The sequence below is a fragment of the Dipodomys ordii genome, unplaced genomic scaffold (assembly GCF_000151885.1).
Source record: "Dipodomys ordii isolate 6190 unplaced genomic scaffold, Dord_2.0 Scaffold170, whole genome shotgun sequence".
In the NCBI taxonomy this organism is placed as follows: domain Eukaryota; kingdom Metazoa; phylum Chordata; class Mammalia; order Rodentia; family Heteromyidae; genus Dipodomys; species Dipodomys ordii.
Window position 1 is genome coordinate 1,200,103 of NW_012267386.1, and position 17,603 is coordinate 1,217,705.

The window sequence follows — 17,603 nt, forward strand, 5'->3', positions numbered from 1 at the left end:
AGTGGTGCTGTGGCTCAAGTGGTAGAGTGCTCGCCTTGAGCTGAAGAGCTGAGGGACAGTGCCCAGGCCCAGAGTTCAGGCCCCATGACCGGACCAAAAAAAAAAGAGCCTCATGGATTCTCATGCCTGGCTGACTTTGTAGCATGACCGTTGGATCTTAGCCTCCTGAGTAGCTAGGATTCTGTGTGTGAGCCTCCTGTGCCAGGATAAATATTACTGATTTTTTATCTAATGTCTACTTAGAAAATCTCTATAAACTCCCCGTTGATGCTACTGAACCACTTCTGTTTTGTCAGTGAACATGTTATAGTTTTGAATTGCATTTATTTTCCACTCCACCCTTGTATTTATTTTCTTTTGCATTTATTTTCCACTGTGCACTTGATGTAAAAGTTATATATAGCAGCATTCACATCTGGCCACCAACACACACACACACACACACACACACACACACACACATTTAGTTTCTTGTTGCCGAGATAACAGTTAAACATAACTGAATTACAAATATTCATTCAATAATTATGTTGGTCCAAATTTAAGCAGGCACCAGTGGCTTACTCCTGTAATCCTAGCTACTCAAAAGGCTGAGATGTGAGGATTGCAACTCAAAGCCAGTGTGGGCAGGGAAGTATGTGAGACTTTTCTGTTCAATTAACCATAAAGCTTAAGGGGAACTATATAGCTCACGTGGTAGAGCATTGAGAATAACAGATTTGTACAGGTATATTCCAATAACACATAATTAGCATCCCTCCCCTCAGGGCCAGTTTTAGCTGGTTATTTCTATACTTCCTTTTCTTTCTGAGTGCTCAAGTCATTTTCTTGCCCAGATCAACTGTAAACAGTGTTCTTACACATTTATTATCGAAGTGTTACCAAAATGTGTTATATAAACTTTCATTGTGCCACTGTGTAACTCTGATGATTACATTAATATTTTTTAATTAATTTTTTTCCATATTAATCTAGAATTTTCTTACACTATTTTTTGCCCCAACAGATAGAGAGTGATACAGTATAGACAAGGTTTAGGATTATTGTTCGTTCCTCATGAAAGCCTCTGCCAGCCTGGTGCAGGTGGCTTATGTGGTAATCAGAGCTACTCAGGAGGCTGAGATCTTAGGATCCTGGTTCGAAACCAGCCCAGGCAGACAAATCCATGACAGACGTATTTACCAATTAACCAGCAAAAAGCAGGAAATGGAAGTGTGGCTCAAGTAGAAGAGTGTCACCCTTGCGAGAGAAAGCTAAGGGACAGCTCCCAGGCCTTGAGTTCAAGCCCCAGTACTGGCACAAAACAAAACAAAACAGAACAACAACAACTAAAGGCATATGTCACATCCCCTGAACCTTGTAATTTGGGTGTTTGTTGCTGAGTCAAGATTGGTCAAAACCATAAATCCTGTTGGTAAATTTGTATTCAAGATGATTCCTTAATTCCGTCGTTCCTTCAGGAAAAGCAGGATTCAGTTTTTTTTTCCCAGTCTCCCTGCCTGTGCGCTTGTATCATGGATTGTCTCCTCTTCTCTTTACTATCTGTCACTGCCTGGCCACGGCCAGTCCATTCATAGTCTGCAGGCTGCTGTCTTCTATGCTCCCTCAGCAGAGAGCTCCTGGGACCTGTTAATTGTGTCCAACTCCTGTGTGTCCATGTAGTATTTACCTGGGGCCTTCTGAAATCACTCTCAGAGGCAGCCCAAGCCAAACACTGGCGACTCGCATCTGGAATCTTAGCTACTCAGGAGGCTGATATGTGAGGGTTGAAGCTCCAAGCCAGCTCAGGCAGGAAAGTCTGTGAAATTCTGTCCTCCGATCAACCACCAAAAAGCTGAAAGTGGAGGAGTAGCTCAAGTGGTAGAATGCCAGATCTGAGTGGGAAAGCTAAGGTGGATTACCTAACCCCGGAGTTCAAGCCTACACTCCTCTACATTCCCCACTGCCAAAAAACAAAAAAGTCCTCTTTCCAGAGGCTGAATATATTGTTCCTAGATACCCTCAGTGGTTCCAGCATCAAATCTAGGTAATTATTTACCTAAGGATGATCTGGAGACTCCCTTGCCCATAACATGTGCCAGAGATCCACAAAGGTGTTTGCAATTTTATGCAGACAGACACATTGCCAGCAGGAAGCAAAGGGAGAGTGAGCAGAGAAAGAAAAGGTCAGGCCCTTGAACCCAACCCAGAACCGGAGCTGACAAGCAACTTCATAACACACCTATTCTTAACCTTTGATTTTTTTTTTTTTTTTGGCCAGGGGTTTGAACTCAGGACCCTGAGCTTCTTTTTTGCTCAAGGCTAGTGCTCTACCACTTGAGCCACAACACTACTTCTGTCTTTTTTTTGTGTATGTGGTACTAAGGAATCGAACCCAGGGCTTCAAGCATGCCAGGCAAACACTCTTACCACTAAACCACATTTTGATAACAGTTTTGATAACAGCCATCTTAAGAGTCTCTTAGTAGGTTTGATGATTAATGGTGGTAAACAATATGTGTGTGTGTGTGTGTGTGTGTGCGCGCGCGTGCGCGCACGTGCTGGTACTAGAACTTGAACTCAGGGTTTGGGTGCTGTCAGCTGTTTTGCTCAAGGCTGGTGCTCTGCTACTTGAACCATAGCTCCACTTGTAGCCTTCTGGTGGTTAATTGGAGATTAGAGTCTCATAGTCTTTCCTGGCCAGGTGCTGTCCCTTAGCTTTTCCTGCCCAAGGCTGGCATTCTACCATTTGAGTCACAACTTAACTCTCAGCTTTCTTTTGGCTCGTTAATTGGAGAGGAGAGTTCCCTAGACTTTCCTGCCTGGGTTGGCTTTGAACTGCCATCCTCAGATCTCAGCCTCCTGAGTAGCTAGGATTCTAGGCTTGAGGTCTGGGTGCCTGGCATGAACACCTTTTTACATCTGTCAGCTGCTTGTATATTTTCTTTGGGTAAATGTCTATTCAAGACTTTTCCACTTTTCTAAGTTGGTACATTTGTTTTTTCATTGGTCTATTTTCTCTATTCTTTATAATTTTTTGACTATCCGTCTATCACATAGATACTATGTAGGGATTTTACCCCATCTATAGGTTCCAATTTCTTTTTGCTGAATGTATCCCTTGCTAGGAAGGAGTTTTGTGTAGTTTTGTTGACTTGCTATGGCCTTGCTGGCCTGTGCTTTTTGTGGGATGCCCAAAAGATCGTGGCCAAGGAATGCTTCTGCCATGTTCTTTAGGGTTTTTGTAGTTTTCTGGCTTTATATTTAGCTCATGAATACACTTTTGAGGGTGTATATGATGTAATTTTAGGACCCAATTTCATCTTTTGTGGACACAAATCTATTTTCCTTGGCAAAGTTTATTGCATAGACGGTCCTTGCACTGGGATGGTATCCTTGTCAAAAATGGATTGACTCTCTATGGTTGAGTTCATTTCTGGGAGATCATTTCTGTTCTCTGTATTTTCAGAGTTTCATTTCCTGGTCCTGGGGCTTAAACTCAGAGCGCCAGTGCTATCCCTTTGTGCTCAAGGTTACTGCTCTGCCACTTGAGCCACAGTACCACTTCTGGCTTTTTCTGAGTGTTTATTGGAGAAAAGACTCTCATGGACCTTCCTGCTTGGGTTGGTTTCAAACTGCAATCTTTGGCTCTCAGTCTCCTGAGTAGCTAGATTACAGGCATGAGCCACCAGTAGCTCTTGTACATATCTATATATTTTTTCTGCTTATGTGGTGCTGAGGAATCGAACCCAGGGCCTCATGCATGCAAGGCAAGCACTCTACCACTGAGCCACCTTCCCAGGCCTGTACATATATTTTTAAACAGTTTAAAGTGAGAGTATTTTAGGTTGGACTTTTAAAACCAACTTCATCAAAGAGAGGACCTGAATGCTACCCAGTGCCGTAATTAGGTGAACCTGAGCTGAACCTCACCCCGGAGGTGCTGGTGGCTACCAGTGCCTATCAACAAGGCTGCAGATCTAGTTGAGTCCTGGATTCTGAGGAGAGTTTGTTTCCTTTCACTTATCACCAGATTTTAAGCAGAGATTTGCTTCATTAGACCCTCTGATATAAATGCTTACGTGCAGTTCATGTTAGAATCAGGTGTTAATAATCTTAAGATCTAAGCTTTAGTTGGACTCTAGTATCTCACACCTGTAATCCCAGCTATTCAGAAGGCTGAGTTCTGCAGATCCCAGCTCAAGTAGACAAATCTACAAGACCTGATTTGTGTGTGTGTGTGTGTGTGTGTGTGTGTGTGTGTTTCCAGAGATGAGGATTGAACTGAGGGCTTTATACTTGCTGGGCAATGCTTTTCCTTAGAGCTAAATCCCCACTTGTAAGACTTTTACCTCCAATTAACCTGCAAAAGCCAAACGTAGAGGTGTGGCTCAAGTGGTAGACTGCCGTCCTTGAGAAAAAAAGCCAGGTGATCATATCTTGGGGTTCATCTCACTTAGCATCATCATATATGGTCATATGTACACAGCTTTTGAGCTTTTCTGCTCATCTGATAAAATTATCCTAGAGTTATACTAATTATTGCAAATGAAGGAAACCATGGGACCTATACTTCTTTGGGCCTGGCTTACTTCACTTAGTATAATTTTTTCCAAGTCTATCAATTTCCTAACAAATGGGGCAATGTCATTCTTTCTGATGGAGGCATAGAATTCCATTATATATATACCACATTTTCTTGACCCAGTCATCTACTGAGGGGCATCCTCAGTTGAGGGTTGGTTCCATATCTTAGCTATGGTGAATAATGCTGCAATAAACATAGTCATGCTGCACACAAGAGGTCTTTCTTTGCTGTTGTTTTTAGTGTACTACATGATTTTTTTGTTTCTTTCGTGTGTTCTTCCCCCTGTTGCATTTCCCCTACTTGATTTTGGTGTCCTGCATCTTGTATATACATTTGTCTAAGCAGAATAACAAAATGCTGAAACAAGGACAGAGGATGACCCATTGCAGCAATGATACCCACAGGACAGTATTTTGGAAATGAACTTTAAAACTTTGGGTAGGGGAAGAGTGAGGGAGGTGGGGGAGGGAAGGAATAGTGGGAGAAGAACAAGGGATGGGTAACAATGCTCGACAAGTCATGTACTCATTGTCTTACTCGTGTGACTGTAACTGCTCTGTACAGCAGCTTTACAATAAAATAAAATAAAATCCAAGCGAGAACATGAAGTCCTGACTTCAATCCCCAATATTGACCAAGAAATAATAATAGCAAACAAATCCAAGCTTTATGCTAAGGTGTGAATTCCTTTTCCATGCCCCCTACTCATTCATTTTGATGCCCTAACTAACCATAAGCCATGGAGACTTGGGTGTGAATTCCCAGGCCTCCGTTCTGCTTATCTTTGACTTTGGTACCCAGCACACAGACTTTGGCATATTTTATTCAGCATTTGTGTGTGTGTGTGTGTGTGTGTGTGTGTGTGTGTGTTCATTCAGGTTCATGCCCAGCGCAGCTGTTTAGTTTGCTGTAATGCTGACTCTATACATCTTGTGATCCTGACAGAAATAAGAAAGATACAACGAGATTAGGAAAAGTTAAGGAGGCTGAAAAGGTGCTAAACTCTTAAGAATTATTCCAAGACAAATGTACAAAGTTAAGTGAGTTGAACTTTTAGTCATAAAAGCCCTGAAGATGGGAAATCCTGACTAGTCCATCCAGTTTTCATGCTGGGAGGCGCTAAGAGAGGGGGAAAGATTTGGTGAATGGAGAGGTAACCTTCGGAGGACCCCTACGAAGGCATGGAATAGCTCACTCCAGGAGACTTTTTGGGCAGAGGGAGTGAGCAGTTTTAGAATGAATGTAAATTTATTGCTGTATACACAATTCATAATATTTTAACTTTTCTTTTTTGCCTTGTTAGACATATTAAGACTTCCATTTTTCTTCTCATGAGGATATATGAGGAATGGGTGCACACATGTAGCAATAGATTATTGATGATTTATTATTATTATCATTATTTACTATCATTTTGTCAGTTGTGGAACTTGAACTCAGGGCTCAAATACTGTCCCTGAGCTTTATTTTGCTCAAGGCTAGTGCTCTATTGCTTCACAAAACACTTCATAAGCTTGAAAGCAAGGGTTGATACCAATATAAAATTAAATGTTTCTTCTCTGGAAGAGAAGTAGGATTACAGTAAGATTTTATTCCAGGAAAAACTGGAGCTTTATCTAGGAATATGGAAAGCCTGAGACGTAGTAAGCATTATAGTATGCCAGAGACTAGAAATGCACAGAAAGAAGAGATATAAACACAAAGAAGTGACCATCATAACGAAATGAAAGGGAAATAATGAAAACCAGGATTTTAGACGGGTTTGAATAATGTCTGACAACTAAGAGGACACCCTAAGAGGAAGCTTTGTGCTGTTACTTTGCATTGCACATGGGTGTGTGTGCCATACAGTTTGGAGGCAGTGAAGATTCTCTGGTAGAAAATTTGAGAGGCCGCTGGGTAACGGGGGCAAAGGCCTTCTCCCATCGAGCTTCTGCCTCGCATCCCTTGGCTTTGTGCAACCACTCATGCAGCCCACTGGACCTCATTTCATAGCCCAGGACCCATTGCCCTGCTTGCAGTGGACTGATTGGATCCCAGAGGTGTAGACCAGAACGGACACCCAATCAGAGGGTCTGAAAGGTGCATGGAGTGCTTGTGCAGGCTATGTGGAGCTTCCTGATTGGTTCTGGGGACTGCCCTGGCCCGCAGGCTGGCCAATGATCCCGAGAGCCCCATAGATCTGTCCTACGGTCGCCTTATTAACTCAGCACACCAGGCCTCAGGCTGAGCCTCCCGTGCCACACTCCTGTCTAGCAGGAGGAGTTGATCCTGTTTATGTTTTTCTTCAGTAAATCTTGGCCATTTTACTTCTCCCTCAGTGTCCATAGACTTGTTCTTTGAGTCTGGAGACACAAAGGATCCAATCCACATACTGCAGTTTTTCAGTATTAGATTAACATATTGGAAGTAATGTGAAAAGTTTCTCTTCATCAAGAGGTACTCATGGATAGAATATATTTTGTTAGAGAAGAGCCGACCTATTTATATAGTATATTCATAGGAAATAGTAATGTGTGTTCAATCATTCTTTGTCATTTTAGAGGAATTCCAGGGAGGAAGTGTGGGACAATCATCCTTACAGCAGAGGAATTAAATTGCTGCAGGGTGAGTATATTTTTTCTTTTTCAAAACTGATTTCTAGTATTTCTTCGAGATAAAATTACCCTTTGAAAAATGAAGCATTTTGACCAGACATTACTAGTCCAAAAGAGGAGATCAACTATTTCAGAACCCACTAAACAAAAAATAAAAAGTACTGGGCTTGTAGTGGGTTTCATTGATGGACAACTTTGCTTAATAGATGTGAAGTCCTGGGTGTGGTTTCAATACCTCATTGCCCCAAAAGAAGTCTAATCCCAACTTTGTTTTTTAATATTAGTCTAAGGAATTGTCACTTATTGGTTCAATAAGTGATAATTTGAAGATTAGGTACAATTTTTTGTGTATGTATATGTGTTGGTCCTGTGGCTTGAACTCAGGGCCTGGGATCTGTCCTTAAGCTTTTTGACTCAAGGCTAGCTCTCTACCACTTGAACCATAGCTCCTTTTCTGGCTTTTTGCTGGCTAATTGGAGATAAGAGTCTCATGGACTTTCCTACCCAGGCTGATTACAAACTGTGATCCTCAGATTTCAGCCTTCTGAGTAACCAGGATTACAGGCATGAGCCCACCAGTCTCTGGCAGGACTTGGTATAATTTTGTGGGATTCCCTTTTGAGTAATGTTTTTTTTTCCTCTTCATTTTAGCTGAGTGACTTTAGAATTTTATATTGTTTCCATTTTGACAGCTTAAGCAGCCCCCACTTCCATGGAAGGACAGGCTACCACTCCAACTAGGAGTTTGACTCTTAGAATAATACCTTTTGTATACTTTTAGAGAATGGCTTTTTTTCCCTTTGACTCTTGCTGATACACTCACTCACTCATGTTCTGTGTGACTTCACCATTGACAAGAAACGAGGTGACAGTTGTGACATTACACACTGGACACAACAGTGACCTGCCGAGTCCGAAGTCTGGTTTGTCTCCTCGTGTGCTCCAGTGCATCTCTGGGAATTGATATTTCTGGAGGGAAAAACAAAACAAAACATCTGCCCTGGATTATATCTCTAGGTCTTTTTATTTTTCATTGCTTTGTGATGATTTCAAGAACAGAAAGTTCCAGAGAATACCAAGAGTCACTACTACATGTGCCTTAGCCATCATTTTTATGTAGAAAGCTAGAGTTACTATCTCCAGAAGGTTATTTTTGTGCAATTTGGCATTGGGAGCTCATTCCCATAATCCTAGCTAGCTAAGAGGCTGAGATGTGAGAATCAGGGTTCAGAGTCAGCCCGGGCAAGATAGTCTTTGAGACACTTATGTTCAATTAACCATACACATTCTCTCTCTCTCTCTCTCTCTCTCTCTCTCTCTTTCTGTCTGTCTCTCTCTCTCTCAGCTCCAGAAGTGTCTTTCTGTCTGTCTCTCTCTCTCTCAGCTCCAGAAGTGGAGCTGTGGTTCAAGTGGTATAGACTGGCCAAGATATGAGTTAGTGTAAATGATAGTAACTGAATGTTTTAATTGGTTACATATCTTTTAGAGTTGCAGGGAGAGAAGAAAAAGAAAAGAAGTGCTGTATAGAAAATATATAGTAATAGGTTTGTGGAGATAATTAAGAACTAAGCTGGTCACTGGTGGCTCATTACTGTAATCGCGGCTAATCAGGAGGCTGAGATCTGAGGATCACAGTTCAAAGCCAACCTTGGAAAGGAAAAGTCCTTGAGACTTTCAATAAAAACTACCAAAAAGCTGAAAGTGGATCTGTAGCTCAGGTGGTAGACTGCTAGGCTTGAGCACAAAAGCTCAGCGACAGGGAGTATAAACTTGTTCAACCACTTTGGAAAGCAGTATGGAGGTTCCTCAAAAGACTCTACGTAGAGCTCCCCTATGACCCAGCAATCCCACTTTTGGGCATTTACCCAAATGAGCACAAACAAGACCACACTAAAGCTACCAGCACAACTATGTTTATTGTAGCATTAGTCACCATAGCTAAGATATGGAACCAACCTAGATGCCCCTCAGTAAATGAATGGATCAAGAAAATGTGGTATACATACACAATGGAATTCTATGTCTCCATCAAAAAGAATGACACTGCCCCATTTGTTAGGAAATGGAAAGACTTGGAAAAAATTATATTAAGTGAAGTAAGCCAGGTCCATGGTTTCCCTTATTTGCAATAACTAGTATAAATCTAGGACAAGCAAAAAAGTTGAAAAGCTATGTTCATATGACCATATAAGATGGTAAGTGAAATGAATCCCTAGACAGGGACACAAGTGTTTTTATCTTTCTTGCTATTGTTTTTTTAACATACTTAAAATGTACTATGTGATTTTTTTTCTCTTGTATGTTCTTCCCCCATGGATAACCCCTGTTTTCACTGTATTTGATATTGGTCTTCCCCCATGGTATAACCCCTGTTTGGTGCATTTTTCTAATTTGGGGAGGGGAAGGGAAATAACAAAATGCTGAAAAAGGATACAGGTTGACCCATTGTAACAATGAGATGTACAAGACACTATGCTGAAAATGAACTTTAAAACTTGGTGCAGGGAGAAGTTGTTGAGGTAGGGAGGGAAGGAATGGTAGGGGAAAAACTAAGGAGGAGGCAGCAATGCTTGATAGGAAATGTACTCATTACCTTACTCATGTAATTTTAACCCCTCTGTACAGTATTTTTACAATTAAAAACATAAAAGGCTCAGGGACATTGCTCGGGCCTTGAGTTCAAGTCTCCAGAGTCACACACACACACACACACACACACACACACACACACGAATATTAGAATTTAAGTCATTAAAATCAAGGTCATCCCTGAATCCATACACAATTATGTGTCTTCACACATAATTGAGTTTTAGATTGCTATGAATTTGTACTTGGTCTTATCATGTCTCAAGATTACTCTGAGGTTTACTTTGTCATACTTGAAGGAATAAAAGATAAATGTGAGCCAGCCACTAAAATATCTTTTAAACTTTATTTGGCTCTGAAAACCAACTACCATAACTTGGAACTTGATCATGTATTAAAAAATATTTTATACAGCAGTGCAATTATTTCAATGTGGAACTATTACCCATTTAGCAAATTTTTCTGGTTAAATGGCACCAATGATTTTTGTCAGTGTTCTGGTCTCTGAATTTGTACACATGTATGATAATATATGCTTTGCATAAGGAAAGATGTAAAGAAAAGCAAGTTTATTGTTCTTATGGTATGTATTCTTGCTGGTAACAGAGTTTGAACTCAAGGCCTTGTGCTTGCTTGGCTTGCTTGCTTCACTGATGCTCTACCTCTTGAGCCATACCTCCAGCCCAGCCTTTGACTGGAAATAAGAGTCTCATAGACTTTTCTCCCTAGGTTGCTTTGCACTATGACATTCAGATCTCAGCCTCTTGAGTAGCTAGGATTATAGGCACGAGCCATCAGCGCCTGGATAGATACATATTCTTTATGGTAATATTAACCTCATTTTGTCAAAATCTTGAGTTCAATGAGGTGGTTCTGATGTAAGTATGCACTGTTTGCTCAGGAAGCTGATGGTTTTCAGCTTTATTTGAAATAAAACCAAAATATTAGAGTATTGATTGTATTAATGATCAAGTAACATTTTAAACATCTTTCAAATCTATTGTCTTGCTTAGAACAGTTGTTAGCAGAGCTGTTAAGCAAGACAATTCTAGAGCTTCCATGCAAATGAAGTAAAAGTATAGTAGAGAAGATACAATAGAGAAAATATATAGTATAAAGGATATAGTAGATACTGTGTGCATGCGTGTGTGTGTGTGTGTGTGTGTGTGTGTGTGTGTATGTGTGTGTTCCTGTCCTGAAGCTTGAACTCAGGACCTATGTACTGTCTCTGAGCTGTTTTTGCTCAAGGCTAGTACTCTACCACTTGAGCCAAAGCCCCATTTCTGGCTTTTTTGTGATTTATTGTAGATAAGAGTCTCATGGACTTTTCTGCCCTGGCTGGCTTTGAACGGTGATCTTCAGATCTTTGCCTCCTGAGTAGCTAAGATGACAAGTATGAGCCATCAGGCTATAGTAGACACTTTCATCCCTCTGTCTAGTGCTAAAGTTTAATTATATCTAGAATTATCTTAGTAAATATGCCAGTGGAACATAAAAGCAAGCAAGACTATGAGGTGATGAGTTTGAGGCTCAGTACAAGCACAAAAATTTTAAAAAAACTTTTAAATACTCCAACTTCACAGTGATGCTGGTGAATTTCTAACTATATATTCATGTTTACTTGCCAATCTCAATTTTTTTTCTTCTGAAACTACTGAGAAAAAATAATGAGAATTTTAAGTGAATGTTTAATAAGGCTAGATTGCAAAACACTTAAGTGGTCAGAGTGCTTTTTAGATATTAACATTCTTACCAAGTAATATTACAAACTGTGATCACTTGATTTAATCTCAATTACTACTCTAGTTTTTTGGAAAAAAATTATAGAATCTCTATTCTATTCAACACACACCTGCAGAGAGAGAGAGAGCAATCAACAAACCAGGTATAGGCTTATGCCTGTAATCCTAGCTAATAGGGAGGCTGACATTGAGAATATCATGGTGTGAGGCCAGACAGTCTAAAAAGTTCTAGAAATCCCCATCTCACTCAATAGCCCAGTATGGTGGCATATGCTTGCATTCCCAGCAATCTCATAAAGTATAGGGAGGGAGGTTATAGTTTAGGCTGGCCTGGGCAAAAAGCAAGACCCTATCTGAAAAATGACCTCATGAAAAAGGTTAAAGGGGTTGCTCAAGTAATAGAGTGCCCACCTAGCAAGTGTGAATTCTGCATTTGAAGGTCTGTACCACCAGCACACACACACACGCACGCACGCACGCACACAGACACACAGACACACATACACACACTACAAAACTATTGATTTAATTTTTGTTGTTGGTGGTGGTGGTTGGGGGCTTGAACTCTGGGCCTGGGCGTTGTCTCTGAGATCTTCAGCTCAAGGCAATCATTCTACCATTGAGCCACAGCACCCCTTCCAGTTTTCTGGTGGTTTTTATTGGAAATAGGAGTTTCCAATTAAAAAAAAAAAGGCCCAGGCTGGCTTTGAACCATGATCCTCAGATTCTGAGGATCCTGAGTAGCTAGGATTATAGGTGTGAACCACCAGTGCCTGGCTTGATTAAATTTTTAAGTAAATATGTATGTCCTGCCATTTTTTTAACAGTTCTTTTCCTACTTAATTGAAATGTTTAACTTCCTTGGTATGACACCCAATTAGTAATGGTGAAATGTTAATTATGACAGCTTAAATATATCAATTGACAACAAGAAGAGGTTTGATATAATAATTAATACAAAAATATGTAATTTCATTACAGGTAAAAATAATGAGCACCAAAATTATTTGTACATGTAGTTGTATCAACATAAGCATAGACATAACAAAAGAAAATATCCCCACCCACCCCCCTTTCTTTTTGCCAGTCCTGGGTACTCTCTCTAAACTTCTTTTACTCAAGGCTAGCATTCTACCACTTGATCCACAGTGCCACTTTCAGCTTTCTCTGAGTAGTTTATTGGAGATAAGAGTCCCATGGACTTTCCTGCCTGGGATGGCTTTGAACCTCGATGATCCTCAGATTGCAGCCTCCTGAGTAGCTAGGATTACAAGCATGAGGCACTGGTGCTGGCTTGAAATTTTCCCTTTGCTAGATTATAAATCATGTTTCCCATAGCCTGTCTATCATTATTCATTACAGTCCAACATCAAATTCATAGTAGTCCTGTATGCTTACTACCTATTTTCAGAGTGAACAGGAATTTGTTTTTAAAGTTAACTTATAAAAATATACACCTGAATAATTGAAGATCCTTGCTTGTAACACTGAATACTTAGAGTCATAAGCTTAAAATCACTTTGTAAAAGAGAGCAGTGTTAAAGGTTCTTAAAAGAAATCATGTGGGGCACTGGTGGCTCACGCCTGTAATACTAGCTTCTCAGGAGGCTGAGATTTGAGGATCGCAGTTCAAAGCCAGCCTGGGCAGGAAAAGCCAGAGAGACTCTTATCTCCAATAAACTACCAGAAAACCAGAAGTGGTGCTGTAGCTCAAGTGGTAGAGCACTAGCCTTGAGCTGAAGAGCTGAAGGACAGCGCTCAGGCCCAAAGTTCAAGCCCCATGACCGACCAAAAAAAAAAAAAAGAAAAAGAAAAAAGAAATCATGTATGATTCCGATGAATATTTCTGTGGGAATTCTCAGTTTTCTAATCCTTTAGAGAGTAGTTCACTGCTGTCTGAGGCCCCACACTTGGCCATTTGCATTGAAATGACAATTTTATTTTTCTTGTCAAGTCTTACTTGAGAGTTGCACTTTCCAGTTTATTTATAGCTAAGCTTCTGAGCTGTTTAATTAATTTTCTTTTCAGGATGCTGTTTTGATGCAATTCTGTGCAAACAAATTGGACAAGAAGGATTTCTTTGGAAAATCAGATCCTTTTCTTGTATTTTATCGAAGTAATGAGGATGGCAGGTAGATTCACTTCTCTTTTTTTCATTTTAACTGTATGGTAAGGGGAGGTATTTGAAATACAGCGTTGGATCAGAGAAAGTCATTTGATACATTTAGCATATTAAATAACATAAAAATATTCTTCTATATTTCTAGATTTCAAAAAGCTACACTTTTTGAATCTCAAGAGCAATGTGTAACTTTGTAAGCATTTTTTTTTTTTTTTGGTCCGGTCGTGGGGCTTGAACTCTGGGCCTGGGCGCTGTCCCTCAGCTCTTCAGTTCAAGGCTAGCACTCTACCACTTGAGCCACAGCGCCACTTCCGGCTTTTTTCTTTTTGCTTATGTTGTGCTGAGGAATTGAACCCAGAGCCTCATGCATGCAAGGCAAGCACTCTACCACTGAGCCACCTTCCCAGCCCCACTTTGTAAGCATTTTAAGACATGTTTGATATTTAAGGTAATTTTCAGTTTCCTGGAACACTTTGTTTCCTTTTAATAAAATCATGAAACTATCTTCCTCAGTACTATGGAAGAATGATGTATTATAGAAATTTGAAATAGTGATATTTACACTTGTGGGTTTTTTTTTCAACTGAACACTTAAATGCTTTACTTTTTTTTTTGTGCCAGTCCTGGGGGCTTGAACTCAGGACATGGATGATTTCGCTGAACTTCATTTTGCTCAAGGCTAAGCCCTCTCTCTATTCCCAAGCCATAGCTTTTGCTTTTTCTGAGTAGTTTATTAGAGGTGAGAAGTCTCTTGGACTTTCCTGGCTGGGTTGGCTTCAAAACATGATCCTCATATCTCAGCCTCCTGAGTAGCTAGCATTATAAAGATGAGCCATGGGAACCTGGTTTTAAATGCTTTCTTGAATGATCAGACGTTTATTTTGCTCCATTTTATCCTGCCCACATTTGTGAGAAGTTTATGTAGTAAAAATGTATGGCTAAGTCATGTGTAAAAATGTATGGCTTATGGTTGGGTGCCAGTGACTTGTAATCCTAGGTACTCAGGAGGCTGAGATCTGATAATAAATGTTCAAAGCTAGCATAGACAGTAAAGTCCATGAGACTCCTAAAAAGCTGGAAGTGGAGGTATGGCTCAAGTAGTAGAGCACCAGCCTGAATGAAAAAACTATCTGGGTTCAAGCCCCAGTACCAGTATATACCTGCCCAGGCTGGCTTTGAACCTTGATTCTCAGATCTCAACCATCTGAGTAGCTAGAATTATGGGCATGAGCATTCAGTGAACACTCAGAGATGAATGATTTCTTTCTTTTTTTTTTTGTTGGTTGTAGGGGCTGAACTCTGGGCCTGGGTGCTGTCCCTCAGCTCTTTAGCTCAAGGCTAGCACTCTACCACTTGAGCCATAGCACCACATCCAGCTTTTTTCTGTTTATATGGTGCTGAGGAATCGAATCTAAGACCTCATGCATGTGAGGCAAGCACTCTACCACTGAGCCACCTTCCCAGCCCAAGATGAATGATTTTTCAGATAAGATACTATAATAAAATCATGGAATTAATGGGAAACTTTTTTTTAACAGCTTTACAATTTGTCATAAAACAGAAGTTGTCAAAAACACTCTAAATCCTGTATGGCAAGCGTTCAAGATCTCCGTCAGAGCATTGTGTAATGGGGATTATGACAGGTAAAATCCTAGAGAGCATTGCTGATGATTTTGTTTAGTGTAGATCTAATAATCTACGCTAGAAAGACCTCCCCTTCCCTTCCCTTCCCTTTCCTTCCTTTTTCTCATTTTCCCTCCTCTCCTCTACCTTCCTTTCCTCTTCCCTCCTTTCCCTTCACCTCTCTTTCCTCTTTTTCTTTTTCCTTTCCCTTCCCTTGGGTTTGAACTCCAAATCTCCCATTTGTACAGCTTGCTTTTGCTGGTTGCCCTACCATTTGAGTCATGCCTTCAGCCAAGCTTTTTGCTGTTTATTTTGGAAATGGAGTCTTATGGACCTTTCTGCCCAAACCAACTTCAACCTGAAATCCTCTGGATCTCAGCCTTCTAGCTAGGATGACAGGGATGAACCAGTGACTCCCTCAGCTAAGTAAATGTGTGCTTACAAAAGCTATATTCATTCCACAATTTTTCAAATAACATGCTTTTTATCCATGATGAACCAGGAACTAGAGATGATTTGGAATAATTACAGTTTGCCAAAATGGCAAATGAACTGGTTTTTTCCTACAAGTGAACTGGTGCCTTCCATTAGTTGAATGTTAATTCCCATTTGAATTTATTTGTTCAGAGATCATTCTGGAATTCTCACAGCCTCAAGGCTTTCTGGCATATTCTCCCAAATGGTTTCTGAAGCCTGATGATTCTTTACCGTCCTTGGATGTAGCACTGTTTTAACAAACAGTTGAGTGAGGTGGTCACACAACACACTTCCGGCTTTCTTAATACCCAAGTGTACCCTCCCCCTTAGGAAAACTTATTGGAGGCTAATAATATAAAACCCTCCTCAAAAACTAATAAAAGCACTTAACTAAAAAGAAAATACCAATGCCTCTGTCACTTCAGATTCATTTATTCATTTTTATTTTGTTTTTGCTGAGATAAGATCTGACCCTGTAGCTCAGGTTGGCCTGCAATTCTTTTTTACTTTGTTTTATTTTATTTTTTACTTTAGTGCCAGTCGTGGGGCTTGAACTGAGGACCTAGGTGATGTCCTTGAGCTTTTTTGCTCGAGGCTAGTGCTCTTCCACTTGAGCCACAGCTCCATTTCCTGTTCTAAAACCCTAAATCTCCCATCTCAGCCTCCTGATGCTGTGATTACAGACACACACTATCATAACAGCACCCCAAGAAGAACCATTATAGCCCAATTCTAAGAAAGTGGTCCTTTTTGCATGTGTGGTGCTCATACTGAGGTTTGAACTCAAGGCCTTGAATTCTTGCTCAGCTTTTTCCCTCAAGGCTGGCATTCTACCTCTTGAACCACACCACCACTTTTGGTTTTTTACTGGTTTATTGGAGACAAGAGTCTTGGAATGTGTCTGCGTGGGGTTGGCTACTAGCCAGGATCCTTAGATCTCAGCCTCCTGAGTAGCTTGGATTACAGGTTTGAGCCATTGGTACCCACTAGAAAGTAGTTCTTAGCATGTTTTCTGATTAACAGTATCACCTGATAGCCTTGAGGAAATTCAGATTCCCAGGCATCTTGCATGACTTACTAAAGCACACTCTCCAAGAACAAGGTCCCAAAACCCATGCTTTGTTCAGTTGTCCCTGTGGTTATGATTCGTGAAGTTCAGAAACTCAGCTCCAAGTCAGAGATCCTCAATAATGGTGAAGGGGATGCCGACCACTCATAGCTGCACCCCCAACTTCTCTTCCTCCTCCTGAGGAGCTCTGATCCCCAGAATCCTTCTCTGTGTCCCACTGGAGAACTGTACCCACTCCTATATTCTCTCCTCCATGTTAAGACTCCTTATGGGCTCTAGACACTGATTTTAAGATATAATGTGAACTACGATTATGACTGTTGTGAGCTAAGTCAATTTCAATTACTTTGCCAAACCTTCAAGCATATATTCTTTTAGCTAAGACTACTGCTTATCTTAAAATAATGATCATATTGTGGTGATTTTTTTTAATAAGTGACATTAATGTGATTATTTTTCCCCCATGGACAGAACAATCAAAATAGAGGTGTATGACTGGGACCGAGATGGGAGGTAAGACATTCTCTTCTTCCATTCTTGTCTAATAATGATGAGGAGGAGGAGGAAGAGGAGGAGGAAAGGGGAGAGGGGGAGGAGAGGAAGAAGGAGAAGAGGGAGGGGGAGGAGAGGAAGAAGAAAGGGAGAAGAGGAAGAAGAAGAAAGGAAGAAGAAAAGACAAAGAAGAAGAAGTAAGGAGGTAGAGGAAGTAGAAGGAGGAGGATGGGGAGGAAGAGGAGGAAGAAGAAAGAAGGCAGAAGAGGAAGAAGAAAGGAAAAAGAAAAGAACACAAAGAGGAGGAAGAAGGCAAAAAGAAGGA

At 40.6% G+C, this 17,603-nt stretch overlaps 1 protein-coding gene across 1 annotated transcript in view; it reads left to right on the forward strand.

The window, feature by feature from the left end:
• Cpne8 (copine VIII) overlaps positions 1–17,603 on the forward strand; it is a 293,419-nt gene that overhangs the window by 205,546 nt on the left and 70,270 nt on the right. Inside the window, exons 8-11 of the mRNA XM_013033475.1 lie at positions 7,111–7,174; positions 13,524–13,627; positions 15,156–15,260; positions 17,258–17,299. Of these exons, the coding sequence (XP_012888929.1) occupies positions 7,111–7,174; positions 13,524–13,627; positions 15,156–15,260; positions 17,258–17,299 (315 nt within the window). The remainder of the gene's footprint in view (positions 1–7,110; positions 7,175–13,523; positions 13,628–15,155; positions 15,261–17,257; positions 17,300–17,603) is intronic.